General features: G+C 38.7%; 1 protein-coding gene across 5 annotated transcripts in view; it reads right to left on the bottom strand.

Annotated features, from left to right (window-relative positions):
• Positions 1–277: 277 nt before the first annotated feature.
• NLN (neurolysin) overlaps positions 278–21,789 on the bottom strand; it is a 106,695-nt gene continuing 85,183 nt past the window's right edge. For all 5 annotated transcript variants that reach the window (XM_077898000.1, XM_077898004.1, XM_077898001.1 and 2 more), the window contains 5 exons: positions 12,967–16,089; positions 9,868–9,950; positions 8,091–8,176; positions 3,911–4,243; positions 278–432 (listed from right to left, as the gene is read on the bottom strand). In XM_077898000.1, coding sequence (XP_077754126.1) covers positions 15,955–16,089 — 135 coding nt within the window. In that variant the 3' untranslated portion in view covers positions 278–432; positions 3,911–4,243; positions 8,091–8,176; positions 9,868–9,950; positions 12,967–15,954. The remainder of the gene's footprint in view (positions 433–3,910; positions 4,244–8,090; positions 8,177–9,867; positions 9,951–12,966; positions 16,090–21,789) is intronic.

Below are 21,789 nucleotides of genomic sequence, written 5' to 3'. Positions count from 1 at the left end.
TTTTTTTTAAGATTTTGTTGATTTACTCATGAGAGACAGAGAGAGAGAGAGAGAGAGAGAGAGAGGCAGAGACACAGGCAGAGGGAGAAGCAGGCTCCATGCAGGAAGCCCAATGTGGGACTCGATCCTGGGTCTCCAGGATCACACCCTGGGCCGAAGGCAGGCGCTAAACCGCTGAGCCACCCAGAGATCCCCTCCTACATGCTTTTCATTTATATCTCACACACACACACACACACACACATACACACACACACGAAGAGAGACGGAGACCGAGACGGAGATAGAGATTTATTGCAAGGAATTGGCTTATGTGATTGTGGGGGCTAGCTGCGCAAGACCAGAATCTGCAGGGCAAACCATCAGGAAGGGCAGGCCGCAAACTCTCAGGAAGGAGCTGACACTGGAGTCAACAGGCAGCATTTCTTCTTCCTTTGGAAAAAACTCAATTCTGTTCTTAGGCCTTCCCACGGATTGGTTCATGCTCACCCCAATTATGGAAGATATCTCCTTTCCTTAACGTCAAGTAACTATAGATGTTTATCACATCTACATAATACCTTTGCAGCAACACCCAGATCAGTGTTTGATTGAATAACTAGGTACTTTAGAGCCTAGTCAAGTGGACAAATAAAACTGACCATTACACCAGTTTGGTAGCATTGAATTTGCATTACACCCTGCTTCCCAGAGGGAGACAAATGCATTCCACTCATCTATATGATTATCATTCCTAACATATAAAAATATGGGAGAGATAAAACCAAAAACGTATTGCCTGTCTTGAAGATTTATATATCTGAAAACAACCGAGACTGAGCCTTCTTGGTGAAGAACTCGGCGGGGCCAGTTGTGGAAACTAGGTAGGGCAGAGATTAGGGGAGGTAGTACAACCTCATAAAAACAGGATGGACTTTGGAATCAGACACACCTGGGTATGAATTATAGTTTCACTACTCTGCAAATGCTGACTTTAAGCAAATTGCTATATGGAAAAAAAAATCCATTTCTTGAGATATAATTTATATATAATTTAAGTGAGTTTTAACACATTTACACATGTGTAATCATATACACGATCAAGATATAAAAGTTCCCTGTACCTCTGCGCAGTCAACTGCCCCTGATTGCTAGCCCAAAGCAACCGCTGACCTGTGTTCTCTATTTATCAATTCATTCATTTTAAACTAATATTTATTGAGTGCTTACTATGTGTCAGGCATAGTTCTGGGCGCTGGAATATAGTAGTGAATAAAACAGGTAAAAGTAGCCGCTGTTATGTAGAGGGAAACAGAAAGCAAACAAGAATACATAAGGAAAATATAGGTGGGTCATATGGTGGTAACTTCCCCAGACGAAAATGTAAAATGTTACTGGGGAGAACCAGGGTGGGGTGGGGGTGGGGCACATGTTGCTCTTTTCAGTGGGGTGGTCGGGGATCCCATCACTGGGAAGGTGATGTTTGAACAAATTGCTGATGGAAGTGAGGGCATAAACAATGTGGGTATTAGGACAAGAATGGTCTAGGTAGAAAGAATAGCAGGTGCAATGGTCCAATGGTGAGTGCTGCTGGAATGTTTGAGAAACTGCACAGAACTCAGTGTGTTTGCAGTGGAAGGGACAGAGATGGAAAGCAGAAAAAAGTAGAAGAGGTCCAGCTAGGATAAGGCCCGTAGTCCACTTTGACATTTTACCTTAGTGTAATTAGGAGCCACTGCAGAGTTTTGAGTAGAGGAGTTGACATATTTAAAAGGATCACCCTGGCTGCTGTGTTGGGAATTGACCGCAGAGGCCATGTGCAGAATTAGTGTAAAGTGCCTGGTACAGAGCAGATGTTCAATAACTTTTAGCTATTTGGAGCTTATTGATTTCTTAGCACAAGTGAGGCTGTGACCTCTTTTTGTTTCTTTGTTTTTGTATAATGCAAATACAAATCCATTCGTTTACCCAACAAATATTTGTGTAACATGACTATATTGGGTGCTGGGGAATGTGGAGTTAAATGTTGAGTTAATGCTGGGGAATGTTGAGTTAAATGTTAAGTCAAAAAAAGCTAAGATTGCTACAAATTCATAGAAACAGAAAGTAGGATGGTACCAGGATGGGGGAGGAGAAAATAGAAAGCTGTTTTTAATGTGTACAGTTTCAGTTTCGCAAGATGAAAATGCCTGGAAATCTATTGCACAACAATGTGAATATACTTTACTGAACCGTACACTCGAAAATGGTTAAGATGGTAAATTTTACATTCTGTGCTTTTTCTTTAACCACATTTTTTTTATTTAAAAAAAATTAAAGCTTTTTAAAAAGCAAAAAAAAAAAAAAAAAAAAAAAGAGAGAGAGAGAGAAGACTATTGTTAGGGGGGTTAACCAGCGAATTAACAACAGAAATGTTAGGTAGGAATAAGTAGCTACGATGAAAAAAATAGTGGTGATGTAGTGTGATTGGGGGGCTCCTTTAAATTAAAAAAAACTAAGACCCGTCAAAAAAGAAAGCATGACCCTATTTATGTAAAGGAGTATTTAGGTGTCTGCTGCCTGACTAGGCCTTAATCACTTACAAGCAAAATCCCAAACAATATGAGTAAGTCTTTCATCTTGGGGCATGTGGGTGGCTCAGTCCGTTAAGCCCTGACTCTTGATTTGGGCTCAAGTCATGATCTCAGGGTTGTGAGACTGAGCCCCACATCAAGCCCTATTTCGGGCTCCACACTTGTGTCAGCTTGGGATTTTCTCCCTCTGCCTCTGCCCCCACTGGAGCATGTGCTGTCTCTCTAAAATAAATAAATAAATCTTAAAAAAAAAAAAAAAAAAGTCTTACTTCTTTATCCCCTAGAATGTGGAATCAATTATATAGTTAAAATGCTATTTTTCTGTCTTACTAAAAATAGATGTGTACATAGGTGTGTATAACTTACATACGGGTATGTGTGTACATATACATACATACACACATTGGCACATACATGCATATGCTTGTATGTGTACATGCGACATTAAACAGATGTGTCTGGTTGCTTATTCAGCTTATTCAGCATCCAGGTAATAGAATACCTTCACTTCATTTGTATACTTTTCTGTATAGTATTAATTTTTAAAGTAATAAGCATGTAGCATTTTCCCTAAAACAATAAAGCTATTTTAAAAATTAAAACTACAACACAGTATAGCTCTGGTGTATGAGTTGATAAATGTGAAGTGCTTGGAACATGTCTGGAACGAGTCAGTGCTGATAAGTCAGTGTTGATTAACTCTGCTTGTTACTGTGTCACCTGTTAGGCCCTGCTCCAAGTTCTCTACATGTATTTTCTCCCTTAACCCTGACGGATATGACAGATGCTGAGATACAGACGCATTATGACAAAGATTCCACAATTTTTAAGTGGGGAGACTATATTCAGACAAATGTCTTTTAACTTTTTTTTTTTTAACTCCTTTAACATAAATGGTTATTCAAGATGCCTCAACCCTGTACTCATGGAAAAACTCTTTGCTGAGGACATTCTCAACTGATACCATAAACACATAAGTGCTTTATGTGATTCAAAAGAATGATGTATACATTCTCATAAGGTTTCTGAAGTATCATTTAAAATAAGTGAGTCAAATAACTACAGTCTAAGGCATACATAATTCACACAGAGAACTAAAATTTGCATCGTAACATTAGAGCAAAATTATTGATAATAGAGCCCGTTTGCCCTTGAAGAGCAATTTAAGAGTTTACAAAGCACATCCACATATGTTGGCTCATCTTGAGCTCCCAAACCATTCAGTGAGGTGGTAGGGCAGGCCAGACATGGCCGAGGAAGCTGAATCATGGATGTAGCTTCAGTTAGAATGCCTGGCCACAAGTAATAAAGCCCAGTTCTAATTGGATTAAAACACAGAGCTATCCTGGCTCACTTACTTGGATGCCCAGAGGTGAGGTGGTCTTCAGACTTGACATAATCTAGCTTCACTTCTTTGTAATACTCTTGGTTCTGCCCTTCATGAAGTGTTGGCTTCATCTTGAGACTCATACAGTCCTGGGCCTCAACGATACACATGACAATGCCAGAGGAGAATCCATTTCTTTCTGTCCCTTTATCTTGAAAACTAGGAAGCCATCCTCAGAAATCCTTAGCAAATTTCCCTCATTTATCATTGGCCTGGAGAATTCATATGCCCATTCATGAGTCAATTATTGGCAAGGGCCATGGGATTACCCTTAGACAAATCAAGATACTTGAGAATCTGGGCTCTGTTAAGAAAGAGGAGAAAGGGGAATGGTAATGAGCACTGGTTGAGTACTACAACCTGGGAAGGAGGAGTCAGGAGTCAAATCCAAAACTCTCTCAGGTTAAGTCCTGTGGCCATGAGAGTACCACTGAGGCCATGGGAGCAGGACTCAGGTCCTTGCACTCTCATGTTTTTCATATAACAACCTGAACTTGAGTTTCATTGGATTAGAATACTCATTTTTGGCTTTTGTGAGGACACCCAAAAGGTATCCTTAAAATGTTTGTGGGAATTAGCTATGCCTGGATTTTGCAAGGCTGAGGTTGGATGGACTACAAAAAATTTGCTTTGAAAGCCACCTTTTGAAAATTCCTTTTTTCAATTAAAAATATTTTAAGGAATAAAAAACAAAGTTTTTAAAAACATTAACATTATGCTATATTTGCACTAAATTTTTAAAAAAGATTTATTTGAGAAAGAGAGAATGTGAGTGGGGGTGGGGAGGTGCAGAGGGAGAGGGAGAGAAAGAATCTCAAGCAGACTCTGCACTAAGCACAGAGTCCGATGGAGGGCTCCATTCCAGGATCCTGAGATCGTGACCTGAGCCAAACCAAGAGCTAGACGCTAAACCAAGTGAGCCACCCAGGTGTCCCTGGATTCTATTTTTAAAGAAAAAACTATTGCAGTTATAGTTGAAGCACCCTGAGCATATCTCCCAGATTCCATTCTTTTATTCTTCCCTCACCAGAGAAAATCATATTCTGAATTTGCTGTCCATTTTCATGTGGATGTTTTTGTACCTTTAATACTATGCATAGATCTAAGATACATAATATTAAATAAACACACACACTTTGCATAAACACTAGCCTGAACATATCCTTCTGCAATGGGACTTTTCATTCAATATTTTTTTAAGTGATACCTATATTGACATATGCAGCTTTAGTTCGCTCATCCTGATGGCAATATAGCCTATTATTCAAATATACCCCAGGGTATTATCCACTCTTCTGTTGGTGGATATTTTCATTATTTTGCAATTCCAAATAAAGCTATTGTGAGCATTCTAGTAGATATTTCAAGGTACACATTCAGAAGAGTTTGTTCGGTCCACATCTTGGAGTGGAATTATTGGTCATGTTCATCTTCAGCCTTAATAGATCTTGTCATATTGCTGCCTGTCTGATGGCTGTGATGTGGAATTACATTGTTGGTTTCAGAAGCATAGTAATTTCTTTTTTCCCTTCTGTTTCCTATGCATTTGAGACCCTCCAGTTTCTTAAACTTACCCCATTTTCTAGATTGGAAATTTGTTTTCTTTCCCTCATCATGGAAAACTGCAGTGCTTATTATGAGTCTCTTCATCTTGATAGGTCTTATTTAAGTTAGCCTGCTTTTTCCTTTGAAATTTATTTTTTTGTTTATTGGACACAGTGAAGTGGCAACGAGAGAAAAGAAGTAAAAACACATATCCACTTTCTCATATCCACATGTCACTTTCTCTTCAAAGTGTTGAGATAAAATAATTTTTCTTAGTAATTTCTTGCTTATTTGATGAAATATGTGATCACAGTGTGATCAGAATTTGTGTATTTTGTACAGAGAATGGAATAAGTATATGCCTCTTTCTTCTCACTAGAGAAATCCCTAAATCAGAAGGTTTAGGAATAGCACTGATAACCAATTAGTTTAATTAATATTTGACAACTCTGTTTAGCAGAATCCTTGGACTTGTACCCTGAGCATAGAGATGACACTTCTGAATGATGCCACTTTTGCATCCTAAAACACCTCTCTATTTTTACAGCGTCTCCTAAGAGATTCAGCTGCACTTGGATATGCTTACAGCAAGCTCCCTGAGGACTTTCCCTATGTTAAGGGGAAGAAGTAAGGTCAGTAAATCAAAATTTACACCCTACTGTCCTAGGAAATGCAAAGGCAACCCAATAAACAAACATGAGATCATATTTCCATTTTGGCTGAGGACAAGGGGAACATTTAATCCCGAGGAGAGTGAGAGAGAGAGACAAGAGGAAATTAAACACGCGCTAATTGAGACCGTGCTGTTTTCTCTTGCAGTTTGCTTTGCAAAATCCAGATGGGAAAGGAATAAGTATTTACTTCTCGTGCTTTCCACACTTACCTTTTAAGTGTCTTAGCATCAAAAGAAACACCCACCCTGAAGCTTCATTTTCTTTACCCAAAGAATGTGGTATAAGTGAGAATGTTGTATGAGAGGGAGGAGGTGCAGGGTGAGCTCTGGGGGCACAGAGAAGTATTCAAGATAAAAATGCTAAAAAGGATAATTTCCAAGATTTGAGACACAAGTTTGATGGGGGAGAGTTATTTACGTTGGTTATGGGTTCCTAGAGAGTTGCCCCACACCATTTATCCTTTTGTTTATTGATTAGGTTGTTCAGAAATGTTAGAAACGGTTGTCAAGATTGTCAAACAGCTCCTTTTATTGCTTCCTCTAGAGTCGCAGGATGACAGCTAGATTCTTCTGGCATGCACAGTAAAGGTCAACTTTGGTAGTGTTCCATTAAAACAAGACTACAAAAGTTTTTATAGATAAGAGGTAATGAAGTTTTTAGGAATTTCCCTTTTTCTTTTTTAAGATTTTATTTTTAAGTAACCTCTGCACCAAATGTGGGGCTCAAGCTCACAATCCTGAGATCAAGAGTCACACGTTCCATCAACTGAGCCAGCCAGGAGCCTCTAGGAGTTTTCTTCTAACTTCGTTCATACCTTTTTATTATTAAAGTTAAGGAAGACCCGAACATTTGTTGGAAGCAGTTAGATATTCTCTTATGTTACTTTAAAAAATTACTTATCTTGAATTAAAATAATAATTTGTTAATCAAATATGTCTTGAAGCCAAACACTCTTTTCTCTTAAATATTCATGTCCTCCTCCCCTCGGAGTTCTGCAGTTGTGCACAGCTGGCACTTGCTGCTGTTGGGTTCCCGTCCCTGCCTTCTGAAGCTGACCGGCCAGCAGTTGCCTTCTGATGGGCACCTTCAAAGTGCAGCCTTCACACCAGCCTGTCCTCACTGTCTTCCGTATCAGAAACCTCTGTGGTGCTAAGTGGCACTTTGGCTCACCCTTTCCCGGCTACGAAAACCCTTCCAGCTGCTAGTTCAGTGACCTTAACCTGGGAGAGCCAGTGTGTTCGGGGGGGGGGGGGGGGGGGGGGGGGAGAAGTATATTCTAAGCACATGATCCATTTTCTGATGTAATGACTTCATTTCTATTATCCCAGAGGAATGCAGCAGGCGTACTGACATTGTGTCTGCTGGCCCCACGGACAACAGTGTGTTGTTGTACCAACACGCCCGGCTAAATTTGGATATGGTCCTGAGAATCTTATTAGGTAGAGAGAGGAACTAACCGGGTCTTTGTGGATGTTAACACAACTGCACGCCACCCTTATAAAAGAAGTTGGCTTTAGTTATAACTAGGGCAAAGTTAAAGTAGGATTCAAAATGTTTAATTAGGGCTCAGTGAATGTTTTTTCCACCTTAACCTGAACTTCAAGAGATAAAAGGTGAACCAGGTAGCACATTCTGGCTTTTGGGAACAAGTGTATAGCCTTACTTAAAACTTGGCTGACAAGCTATGAATGAGGCCAAATCTTTGAGAGCTCTTAAGCGTTCTGCAAACATTTTAAAACAGCATTTACTTATACGGGTAGTGGTATATAATTTACCCTGTTCTAGTCCTTCCAAACCTCTTATTCAGCATGCAGGCATTAGAATATTCACCGTAGTTAAAATGGGATGTTGTGAGAAAAGCCTTCCAAGCACCACCCCCCTTCCCGCCCCCCGCCCATGAAAGAGCACCTTGACCTTTGTCCATGGCCTCACCAGGGATGTTTTCTGCTTCAGATCTCTGTCATGTTCCTACTGGGATTTGGAGACATTCGCTTAAATCTTCCATTCACCTAATTAGTCTTTTGGGAGAAGGACAGATGAAAGAAAGGGAAGGCAGGAGAGAAAGTGATGCTTCACAGAGCTGGTTAGACCACAGGATGTAACTTATCTACTAAGGGATTAGTGCCATGAAAATCATTACAACAGAAGGACTGAGCTCTGTGAACTTAGAGGTTCTGTCTTCATTTAGATAAGTCACATTCAAACTAGTCCTATTTCCCTCCTTAACTATGGCGGAATTAAAAAAGGAAATGCAAAGTTGGGTCACCTTCCCAAATGGCTTCACAAAAATGTCCCTCATCAGAGGCCCCCCCAAAAGAAAAAATAAACTGGGGTATATAAGGGATTGATAGATAAAGTGTGAGAAATTTCTCTCTTGCCACCTGATTCCAGTTGGAAATTCACTGGCTGTGCTGCTGACTGAACAAAACAGAGGATAATAGCCTCTGGCTGAAGATTTTATAATTGAAGCTGAGGCAGAGTGGGCCATGTGCGTGTTCAGAACAGTGATTGCATTGTGAATTACAACACAAGTCCCACTTGTCAGTCACACAAATGTTTAAGACCATAGAAAGGCATCTGATTTGGGACAGGGATGACAAAATGGATCTTTTGGTTTTCCCCACTTAGCCCTGAATACAAAGGACTGACGACTGCTTTGTTCTGGGATAAAGTCTTACATTCCTTGTAGGACCTATCCAATCACTAATAGAGAAAGAAAATTCCTGTCTGGAATCACTCCTACCACTTTCCCAAAGAAGTAGACTTTAGTTCTCATCACCCGATGGGGGAAAGAAAGCCATATAAACAGTAACACACCAGATTTTGTTTTGTTTTGTTTGCTAATCATCATTTCCCCTCATTTATCTTAACTGAATACCTCAACGTTAAACAATTGTACTAAACAGTATTGAGAGACATGGCTCTAATTTGATAATATTTGTCAATACTTAAAATGCTTCTACCCTTTGAACCAGGAACTACACTTAAAGAATGTATTTAACAGATAAACTGATAGCTGTGGAAAATGATATATTTTGAAGGGATAGTCTTGGCAGCATTGTTTGTAATGTCTGAAGAGTGAAAATGTCCTAAAAGCTCATCGACGGGAAATTGATTAAATAAATCACAGTACATTTACACTTCTGAGGTCCAGTTCCAGTCCTTGTCACCAAACTTGGAACTCTCAAGTTTTTTATTCTTTCACTGATCTGCTTAATTAATTGCTATCCCTCGTGTCACAAGTTATAAATAACAGGCAATAAGGGATTGAAGAGTTGGGTGCTTTTCTTCAGCTGTTAGCAGTAGTAATGGAAAATTAACACTGGTGGGAGAAGGAAATAAGGAATCTTGACTCATTCTGGACCATCTCTAAACATCTCAATGGTCATCTTAATTAATAGCATGTTTTCTGGATTTATAGGATGTACCAGTGCTTCCTGGGTATATTATACTTATCAGGCCAAGGGGAGTCCCATGTCAGTTCTTAAGGGCTAAGGTTTATAACCATCTTTTCCTTTTTTTAGTTTTTAGGTAGGTTCCATGTCCAGCATGGAGCCCAATGTGGGGCTTGAACTCATGACCCTGAGATTAAGACTTGAGCTGAGATCAAGAGTCAGATGCTTAACCGATTGAGCCACCTAGGCGTCCTGGCATATAACCATTTAATCACAACACATAGATAGGGTTAAAGTGAATATTCTATTCTTACTTGTAAATCCTTTAATCACAGGGCCTAAGAAAATTCTAGGTGTAACAGATGGAAAAGCACCATTTAGTCCGATTGCTGACAGGCTGAAAAGAAAAAATCAATCATTTTATTAGAAATAAGTCTGTGCTGGCAGGTGGCATGATAATCATAAAATTTAGTGGCACAAACATTGAATTGTAAAATGGAGCCAACTAGTGTCAAGAAAAACAACAAGAAGGCTTTTTAAACATACTTTCTTCTAGAATTTTTCTCAATGTATTATAAGCCTATTTATCTTACTCACTACATTTGAGTCCCTGGAACTCAGAATTTTTTGTCATTTTTTTGTATCCTCAAGAGCCAAGCACATAATGGGTATTTTATAGTCTTCAAAATGAATTAAAAAACAATAGTTTGAAAGCAAATTGTTTAAGATCATCCTTAAATTTTTCTGATTAATGCTAGAGGTCCTTTTCCCAGAAAAATACACTTATCCATGCATACAAAACTTTCAACAGAATTTCTGGGCCATCATGGATGCCTGCTTTCTTTTCTTTTCACACATTTTCTAGGGAACCAGAGATTCTAGATTAAGAAATTCCTAGATTTTTTTTTTAAAGATTTTATTTATTTATTCATGAGAGACACACAGAGAGGCAGAGACACAGGCAGAGGGAGAAGCAGGCTCGCTGCAGGAAGCTGGATGCAGGATTCGATCCTGGGTCTCCAGGATCATGCCCTGGGCTGAAGGCAGATGCTAAACTCCTGAGCCACCCAGGGATCCCCAAGAAATTCCTAGATTTAGAGTACATAATCACAGAGAGAAGTGGAGGAATCTTTAGAAATATTTCCTATTCCTCAATTTTTCTTTTACAAAAAGCATGTTTTTTTTTTTTTTCATCTACTTTACAGAGAAACTTTCAGTCCCTAAGGAAAAGGGCCTCTTTGAGGTACAAGGTGTGTAAAAAAATTTTATCTATATAATTTTAGGTTAACTTAGATATTTTGCAGTTACCATAGTAAAATACAGCCTTATAGCAAAACATAAGTTTAAAGAGGTTTTTTTTTTTTTTTTTTTTTTTTTTTTTACAGATTTACTTATTTTAGAGAAAGGGGCAGGGGGAGAAGATCCTCAAGCAGACTCCCTGCTGAGTGTGGAGCCTGACAGGACTCAATCCTAGGACCTTGAGACCATGACCTGTATGGAAATAGAGCTGGATGCTCAAATGACAGAGCTGCTGAGGTGCCCCAAGGAAGTTATGTTTATTTAACAAACATTTAGGGACTATTCACTATGAGTCATGGACTGTGGAGGGCAGGGACTAGAAACAATGACTCAAATCCTAATACGGTAGAGCACAGGCATCATAAACTGGGTACTTGAGTTAGATTTTTGCCTCTGCGTATGTGTGCTGAAGGTAGTGATGGGTGTAATGAGCAGAGAGCAACTATAAATTCCGTGAAAGGAAGAAAATGCAACCGCAAAAACCTTTGGTTTTATTATGGTCATATACAACTATTAGCCTCCCTTCCTGTTACCAGATGACCCACAAGGAGTCTGATTATAACCTCTGGGTAAGCACTGATTGATTATGGATGAGGAGTAAGGTAACGCTTGAACTACAAATGCTTAAACTCTACCTCTGTGCATGAGCAGCTACAACCACCTACATGCCATTTCTAAGACCAAGCATGTAAATGTTTCGTTCACCCGAGTGATGTTTTTCTAATATTATGTTTGTGGCATCTTAAAGCTTTGGGGAGACCTCAAAGCTGATCTGGCATGAATGTCTACTCAAAGGAGAAATGCCCTCTGGAACACTCCTGAAGCCACAGGCTTCGTTTGAACTCTCATTAACAGCAGAATGTATTTGCAGTCACCGATAATTATTAGAAACCACCTCCTCATAATTGAACTAAGACCTCCTTATATTTTCCAATCATTTCTCTGAGCTTTGACTTCTGGAGTAATGCAGCATAATCCTATTCTCTCTCCCTACCCTTAAGGATCTGAAAACAGCCATCATTTTGTATTTCTGAATTTATCTCCAGGCTGTACTTTCCTTTCTTCAATGTATTCCTCTTGAGAAATATTTTCACAGTCGTCACCTTCCTGTTCCTAGTCTTTCACACACTGTAATACTTGGCCAAAGCCTGCTGAAAATGTGACACCTAGAACAGAACACGATATTCTAGCTCTGAGTATCTAGCACATCTGAGTCCAGAGGAATTCTTTTGATCTGGACACAACCTTCCACCAACACACTCTTCCAAGCTTTCATCCTTACCTCCTGTTCTCTCCCTAGGTATGCTGTGCTGTGGGCAAAAACATTTGGAATTTGGTCAAATAAAAATGTTGTCTTTTTTTCTTGAGTACCACTATCAACTCAAGTTCCCCTTTCATTTGCCTTGGCAATGGAATGTGTACAATTTCATCTTAAATTTGCCTCAGCACTGACATAATTGTACATCTTAATACATCATATTTAACCACTGCAGATCTGCTATCTGTAAATTTGATAATACTTTTTATGGAATTTCTTGTGTCTTCAAAGGATTGGAAATTGGCTTCAGTTTAATGTGAATCATTATTCAACTCTCAGGTTGTTTCAATAGCCAGGAATCCACCTGGCTGATTACCCATCTTGGCCACAAAGATTTCAAAAGAGATGTCGAGTACCTTGCTGGATTCAGTGAATATGGTACCTTTAAACCAGTCTAAGCCAAAATGTTTCCCCGATGACAAATCCTAGGGACATTTTATCACTGCCGTGAAATTTTAGGTGAGCTTCCAAGCTCTATGAAATAAGCAGCCAGGATGGGTGCCAGGTCATGTGAGTAGAAACAAGAGAACCTGTGTCATAGTCACCATTTCCCCTTTTCTGGTACATATATAGTGGACCAGAGGCACTGGATCTATATTTTATTAGGAGAGGTAACTCTGAGGTAAATTCAGCCAAATAAAAACTCAAAAATCACTCACTAGAGAGGGATATGTGAGGGGTTCTGTTCATTACCGCAATTTTCAATATTTTTTTTCAGATAAAATCTGAAAAGTCTTATTGTGGGTGTGTCAGAAAAGGCTACAATGATCTAGTATTTAGATTTTATAACCTTTACCCTTTGCCTTTGATAGAGTTGGTACTTAGGTGGATCTGTTGCCTGTGTAAATTTCTCCATTAACGACAAATGAAGAGGTAACCTTTGGACATTGACCGTTTTTCAAAGAAAATGAAAACATGTATTTTTTTTTTTTTTTGCTTTTATTCTCACCAAACATTCATAAGTGAAGGCATATTCAATTTCGAGGGGCTATCCAATTTCAGATGTGAGACACATAACTGTAATAATGTTGTGCCGAGGGAAGAAAGAAGCCTTGGTCATTGTATCTATTCAGATGAAATAGGTTTTCTCTTTTAACACTTTTAGGGGCTCAGTTAACCATGCCTAAACCCAATTTGGGGGATTAGTATTTTAATTCAATTCCTTCAGAGCATGAACAATTCTTCCTGTGCATGACAGCAAGGGAAAAAATGAAAAATGGTCATAAACAAACCAGCTGATCCACTGAGGATTACTATACAGATTAATTTATACAAAGGCTAAAGGCAAAATGAGAAAAGTAGAAAGTTAAGTCATTCCCTACTAGTTAAGGAAAGAACAAGTACAAAATCATATCAATTAAAAATTAAAAAAAAATATTATCTCTATTTTAGTTTTTTACACAATGCAGTTTGTCAATTTTACAGAGCTACAAATAGTTACCTTTCATCCTACTAGCTTCAGAAAAGCAAGATATTCATGTAAATAGCTCAGGTGGTAACTCTTCAAGATAATTTTTAGTTATTCATCTAGGTAACATGCAGCATTCCTACTAAAGGGAAAAAAGTCTATGTTAGGTGGCATAATATCATGCCTTTTCTTTCTTTTCTCTGTAGTAACCCAAAATGGTCCTAAATCTCCTGGATCAACAATCAAGAGAGATTTTATTATATATTGCTCAGTTCACAAATCTGAAGTGTATGTTGGCCAATGACAATTTTTATAGTTTATCCACCATTCAGAATGCTTTACCAACACTCTATGCTCTGATCTGGAAAAAAAGAAAAAAAAGAAAAAAAAGAAAAAAAAGAAAAAATAGATGAACGGCTATATTCAAAAACACCTAAAAAAATACTCCTTAGTTTTGAATTATGCTAAAGAATAAATATTTGAATTTATTGCTATGCTTTGCTAGATTTTAAATATCAGATGTGGACTTTAGATAAAAAGAACTTCATAGCAAAAAACAAAAAAAGGACTTCATAGCGCTTTTGCTTTCTTATGAATTTCAGTTTTAACGTTAAAGTATGAAAGAAATGTGAGCTCGTTCTCATGGATAATAATTTAACTTTATTGTGTGCAGCCTTTTTCACACCAAGTATTTGTTTTTCCATGTGAAATAAGATTTAAAATTATAAAGTTATTGTTAAGGAGACACACAGAAAGGCAATAGAAAAAGCTGAAGAGAGTTTTTGTCTGAAGCTAGAAAACAGAACAGTCTGGGAGAAAAAGATAAGAAATGAGAAAAGTATCAAAGGTTAAAAAAAAAACTAGTTTTGGGGAGAGAAGGGCCAGGCAATTGTCTCAGAGGGACGGTAAGATTTCATGTGCATGTTTAATATATGTGCTTGGCAATAATAATCTTAGAATTTTCTTCTGTGTCATTAGAGCTCTTAATTTTTCCCACTGTCTATAATTTTATGCAACATTATATATATGTGTGTGTGTGTTTATGTAGCACAAAATCCATTTGTAATTTTGTACCTCCCAGCAAAGTCATACCTCAGATACGAAATGGAAAATAACTGGAAGACCTATCAGAGTACATTCAAAGTTTGGATTTTTTAATTAAAAAAATTTTTTTTATTATCCTGCTTTGGTTTCCTTATTGAGTAGACTCCTGGGGAAAAGTAAGTACAGTGAGTTTACTGGTCTGCTGTAGAAGTAAAATTAGACTCATAGCAAAGAAAGTTAAAAAGAGATCCAAAGGTTCACTTAAAATAAAAATCACCAGACAAGATAGGCTATGAGGAGCCTCCTCCCTGTGGATGAGTTTTAGCACACACACACTTTGGAGCAGCTATCCGCAGATACTTCTGTCCAGAACCCACTCCTTTTCTGGAGTTTCTGAACTCTTTTTGCCCCACATCAGCTTTAGCTCTCTTCACTATGCTGCCATTTATGATATGTTTACCTGCCACTTTGGATGAGATGGCAGAGAAGGAGGAAAAGTCCCTACTATTTATCAGAACATGAGAAGAGAAACAAATCCCTGGACTTGCTTTAGTGCTCTAATTGGCAAATATGCCAAAAGACTGACCATCTCACATGCTGAGGTGGAAATGAACCTCTAATATAAGATAAAAAATCCTCTAACACAAGATACAAAAGATAATATACATTAGGCCAGTTCAGTTAAAACTCATACTTTTTTTGGTACTCTCTGACAGGACTTTAGAAAAGATATACCCCAATGGCAGAAAGTAATTTAAGTATGGGAGAAAGTTAGAAACCATAATGCCTGAAATACAAAAATAAATGCATTACTGAGGCATATTCCCCTGGTGCTGAGGTATGTGGGCAAAGAGGTCACACTTTACTGTGAGACAGGGGGTCAAAGGTGATGCAGGGCTCTAAGAAAATATTTACCAGAGGAATGTGATGATTCATTTACCAGTCCAGAAATCCTAAGTACAAAACTTTAAGATATAAGAAGGATCAAATTATATAATGTATATGATTCAATTTAAAAATTCTTAGCCCTCTTACATTATCTAGATTACAGTAGTAAAAAATCAAATTACATTCATATGAAACTTTTATAAAAAGAAATCAAATCCATTTTTATGAAATTTTATAGTACAATTATTTTCTAATGGGTATTTTCTTAGGTCATGGTATTTATAATTCCATTTACATCTGCAAAATTTTTCAAATCGAAAAACAAAAGGCAGTCAATAGAAATCTAAACTTTCATTTGCAAAACTCCCTTCAGTTTTCAGGCCAGTAACACATGGTGATGTCAACTTCTCCTCCAGACATGGACTGCTACCAAAGATCCCCAGTTTAAGGAGCATGCAGGCCTCTACTCATTAGGAACGCTTTCTGGTTTGGCTCACGTTTCAAGAAATTCTGGAGCATGTCCATGCCGTCCAGAGATCCCCCAGGTTTCAGGATTAGGTTTCTGTATTTCATTCCAACCTAATAAAATAAAACATCATGCCTAATAATTCATTGTTAAAGCAGTTTTCCAAATCCCTAGATGCAAAAGAGAAAGGGGTAAAGGTGAAGAAAAATGGACTTTACTATGTCTGGATGTTCTCTTTTGCCAAGAATACAGCTCTGTAGTACTTATTTATTTTGGGAGCTGTGAGATCTGAAGCTTAAGAACTCTGGTCTTCTACATTCCTCTCTAATGTCTTGTCTCCTTAGAGTCTCAACAGTGAGCAAACAGATGAACAAAAAAATAGCCAAATGGAATGTATAACTGATTTTTATTGGTTAGTCCATCTCTAATGCTATTTCAAAAGGGTTAGCAAAGCAAGTGTTCAAGAAGGCCAAAAACAGGGGGTCTGTGTACCTGGAAACAGTGGTACCACTTCTGCCAAAATGGCTTCTGCTATGTTTTAAACAAGGGGCTTTACACAAAACCCCTCATCTTTATGGATGGCAGTAGGACAACAGCACATGCTCCATGGTATAGGGCAAGATATTTCTGTGGGTCCAGAGGTGGGAATAAGAACTTTGTAAAGTTTTCTTTGGGGATGAGGTCTGGAATTTTAAAACATTGCAGTTACTCTGCTTTTATTTAGAAAAATATATGAGCAAATAAATATGTGAGAAAAAAATGACTGTACTTCAGTGTCAGTGTTATTCACTATTTTCACTTCCTTTTCATCATCCTTTTGAGGAAGACAATTCAGTGAAGCCTAATTCTAAATATACATTTAAAATAGTTCACAGAGTAACACTTTGAAATGTATAACCTTTATATCACTGTATCAATATGATTAGTAGTCTTTTTTTAAAGATTTTTTTTTGGGAAAGGAGAAGGTGGGGCGAGGGAGAGAGAAAGAGAGAGGGAGAGAAAGAGAGAGAGAGAGTGTGCACATGCATGAGCAAGCAGGGGGAGGGGCAAAAGGAGGGAAAGAGAATCCTCTAGACCATCACTGCCTGGCTTTTTTTAAAAAGTAAAAAACAAAAAACTTGGTAAAATTAATTTTAATAAAATATTCTCATTTTAAAAAGATTTTTATCTATTTATTTCACAAAGAGAGTGCACAAGAGCATGAGTGAGGCCTGGGGGATGGGGAGGAGCAGAGAGACAGGAAGAAGTAGACTCCCCACTGAGCAGGGAGCCAGCCGCAGGGCTCAATCTCAGGACCCAGGGATCATGACCTGAGCCAAAGGCAGCAGCTTAACCTACTGAGCCAACCAGGTGCCCCTTAATAAAATATTTTAACCAGTAAATCTACATTTATCTCAACTTCTACAAATATAAAATTACTGAAGTTTACTTTTTGTTATAAGTCATCAAAATCTAGTGCTTTTTACTTTTACAGCACAATTCTTCAGTGGCACTAGCCACAGTTTAATTGCTTGATAGCCACAGGTGGAGAGCATAGACAGGTGGAGAGCCCAGAACACTGATGATCTTTAGAAGGGCTGGTTGGACGATATTCTAGTCTGACATTGAAAAGGCATGTAGTAATCTTGCTGCTTTATTTAAAAGCTTTGGATAAATTTTCTTTTTTCTTCTTTTTTTTGGATAATTTTTTTTTTAAAAGGGCAGGGCCCGTAATCATTGATATTTCAATACCTGAAAACCCTGGTAATGAACGTTTAGAGCTTGATTTAATGTTCTTTAGGGGGAAAAAAATGACATGTAATTTCTTACTTGGTCTGCAGCAATTCATTACTGGTACAAGAGCAATCGAGAACCTAAAATGTGAGTGATGGCTATACCTACCTTGGACTTTATTATTCTAAGAAGTAGCAGCTCAGGGCCCTTAAGCCCAAATACAGTCTCCCTCTCTTCCCTTTATTTCATTGTCCAATGTGCTTACATTTCCTACAGTGTTAAATCAGTATGGGGACTGGGTGGTATGGGGAAGAAAGACTACGCTCTCTGCAGGTAGCAATATGGGAAGAACGTGGAAAACGCGAATTAAGTTCATCTGCAGAATTGTAAAAATATTTTAATCGTTAATGGAAAAGGATGTAAATATATGCTAATAACTGAGACAACAGTATAATGAAACCCATGTACCCATCATCCAAACTCCATAATTAATATTTACCTGCAGAAATTCTTAATGCTTAGGATCTGAGACTCTTTTACTTATTAAAAAGAAATTTTTCATTCCACAAATACAGGAACGTCATGAAAATCTAGGTAGGGTAAAAAAAAGAAATCTCCTGCAATGCTGGTACCAAAACAGTCTCATCTGTACAGGGAACTGTGGCCCTTGAGGAACTGCCGGGTACTGGGAAGAGGCAGCTCCGGGCTCCTCTGAACAGTAATGCCCCCATGGAGCTGGGTACTGTTCCGACTCACGGTACCCAGTTCAGCACAGCTCCAGCCCTGCCCTGCTTACGGCTCCAAACAAGTTGATTCAATTTCCTGAATTACAGAGCAATGGTCTTTTAATAGTTTCATTTCCTTCACAATGAAGTTTGGAGAACAGTTTAAGAGTCATTTGGTAATAGGATCTTGCTTTTCTTAAAAAAGAAAGAAAGAAAGAAAGAAAGTTAAGTGAATTTTAGTATTTTTGGAAGGTACCAGCTCTCTGGGTGAGAGAACACTTCTGGGAGACATATGCCACAGGTGGAAGGAGTCTTTGCCCTAAATTGTTCTACTTTGTTTACATAATAAAGAAACTTGAACTGAGAGGAAAGCAGAAAGAAAAGTTCTAAGACAACCACGGAGATTTTTCATGCTGAAAAAAATCCTTCAGGAGGATCTGCACATAGTATGCTGAGCTTCTATTAACTATTCCAGAAGGTAAATCACATTAGTCACCTGTGCGGTTTTTAATCCTGGAAGATTAGAGTGTATCTATTGGCAACTGTGCAAGTCCTCTCTAACAGTGATGTTTTCTAAAGCAAGGTCAGGGTGTTGGGAGTCAGGGCCAAATCCGAATCTTGGCTTCAGCCTCGGCTCTGGGACCGTGGGCCTTGGTTTCCTTTACCTATCAAGTAAGAATATGCCCCCCTCGTTTAGCTGATGGGGAGTTAAGGATGATTTCGGTACATTACCCACTCCCTAGTGTACCACATGGCATCCGGGGGGGCACTCAGCAATCCTCAATGGTCGTGCATCCCTCCTCTCATTTCTGCCCCTCTCACACTGCTGCTATGGTTCAGTGTCTCACGTACAGAGCAGGAACACAGATGCATTCCGGGTCTGACATCTCCTTAAAATTCATTCTGTCTCCTAATAAAGCTAAAAAAAAGTACGAGAGACTTCATCTCCATTATTAATAAGAAAGAGACTCTAATTCAGTATGAATATTAAGTCAGAGACAAGGCACTCATTTTATCTAAGAATATGTACCCTTATTTTTCAGAGATTTATTCATCTATTTGAGGGAGAGAGCACAGTAGGGGGTAGGGGCAGAGGGAGAAGGAGAGAAGCAGAACCCCCCCTAGCAGGGAACCCAACCTGGAGCTCGATCCCATGACCCCAGCTGAAATCAAGAGTTGGATGCTCAACTGACTGAGCCCCCTAGGAACCCTTGAGGTAATATTCTAAGAACAATATAATGACCTGAAGGAAGGGTGCCATCATCTATCTATCAGTAATGAGAATATGTAAATGGTCAACAGCCTGGGTCTCCTGCTATCTCCGGCATCTGTGAGACAGCACATGCTTCTACTGCCTTCCAACTCTCTCCTTCCTGTTGCTGTCTCCTTCCTACACTGAGTAACACACATCAGGGCAAAGGGCATCCACCTGAGCACAGGGGATGATGACCAGGCACCCAACAGGCTCCCTGACCAGCTTTTAAAGTGGACTTTGAAACCTTCCCTTCCACGGCCCATCTGTGAACTCCTTCTCAACAGCACACCCTTTGTTTTCTATGAGGGTGGGGAGATCGTGGGTGGAAAAATAATACCTTGGACAACAACAAAGAAAAAGGAAGAGAGTCAAAGATTGGTGCTGGTAGTCAAGGAGATGGAACAAGAAGAGTGGGTAGGAATCTTCGCTTCATTAGAAGAGGCCTTCTGGAAACCTTAAGCAATGTTTCAGTTTGTGAGGGTAGACAGACAGATCTTTATTTATGGGGAGGGAGAGCAGAGAAAAACAAAACAAAACAAAACAAAAAACAACCAGCCTGGGCAGTAGCATGCACTGGGGGAAGGGGAGGCAGATGGGGAGGACCACCACCATAATTAAATAGAACAGTTTTGAAGCAGATGACACGCAAAAATGAATAAAACAGCTCCTTAGGGCCTTATGATCTAGGGGGTGAGATAAAGGAATAGACAATTAACAAAACAGATTATTAGGGTTTAAGGAGAAATGCGAAGAAGGGCTGTTAAGAACACAAAGAGGGAAAAACTGCTTCCAGTTGGTTGGGATTCAAGACTTAGAAGGTCTGGCCTTGTAAATATGCAAGAAGTTGGAAATCAATCCCATTTCCTTCCTTTATCCTTAAATCAGGCAAAATCTAAGTCTATTTGAAAAGGCTGCAATGTAAGAGAAATCAGCTTTGGGGTGGTGTATCAGGAGAGCTGAAGCAGAATTTAATCCGTTTGTAAGGACCTGCAGGAGAGGAAATTTCATATTCTCCCTTAGCAACACATTATAGAAAGAACTGGGCCTAGACTTCTGATGGAAGAGCACTGGAACACTGAGCTTTATATTACACTTTCACTGTCAGGCAATTCTTTTGCATGTTAACCCCAAATTCGTCAGGTTTCTGTCTGTTATGGCATGTGGAGATCTAGCTCCTTCCTAACGGCATTACAGACTGAAATACAGTGATACTTGATTTTAGTTCTTCTCCACTGACAGAAAAAACAAAGGTTAGCAATTTCTCTAAATGCAAAAGAGGTGGAAGATAATTCTAGCTTAATAATATAATTGTCTTTGAATCCACAATGTCTACTAGCTCTTAGGAAATTTTCCCACAATGAAGTTGCCTTATAAAAAGAAATGGCCCTAGTTAAAATGCCCCCATTTTTTTCCAACCCTATGATTAGCTGCTGTATTTTGAAACTACATTTGGTGACCTTAAAGATATCTTCAAAGAGCCCCTAGAGCTTGCTGTTCAAAAGTGTTATTCCCAAGCAGCTCCCTTCCATAGCTATTTAAGAGATCAGTTGGAGAAGGAAAAGAGGTGTCTGATAATGAAACGTCTCCATATTCTACCAGAAACAAAGACTTTAGAATATATTTAACTAATTATATAGTTAAGACGGTCTATCTATTTACAATGAAGAAATTAGAAAATCACAAATAAAGCCAGAGGGAGCAAACTTGTGGCTATTATAGGTAAGTGGCCAATTCTAATACTTTGATAGAGCCCTCAAAGCAGAATGAAACCAGTGTACCATAAAATATGCTACTGCTACCGTTGGTATTCGGAAGGCTATAGGTTTGGGGCACCTGGCTAACTCAGTTAGTAGAGCATCTGACTCTTGATCTTGGTTGTGAGTTCGAGTCTCACACTGGGTATATAGATTACTCAAAAAAAAAAAAAAAACCAAAAAAAAAACCCCAAAACAAAAGAAAAGCTTTATACTTGACCCTTCCTTTTATTGTTTTCCCAGTGAGTAAGGCACTTTCTACAGTTCTGCTTGCTAAGGTCTGGAATGTTTCTCGGATGAGCAAGAGGTTATAGTGAGAAGGTCTGGAGATGTTCTTTTGTTTTTGTTTTTAAAAGATTCTATTTA

The sequence above is a fragment of the Canis aureus genome, chromosome 5, assembly GCF_053574225.1.
Source record: "Canis aureus isolate CA01 chromosome 5, VMU_Caureus_v.1.0, whole genome shotgun sequence".
NCBI lineage: Eukaryota > Metazoa > Chordata > Mammalia > Carnivora > Canidae > Canis > Canis aureus.
This window is presented reverse-complemented; position numbering and strand designations above follow the sequence as displayed.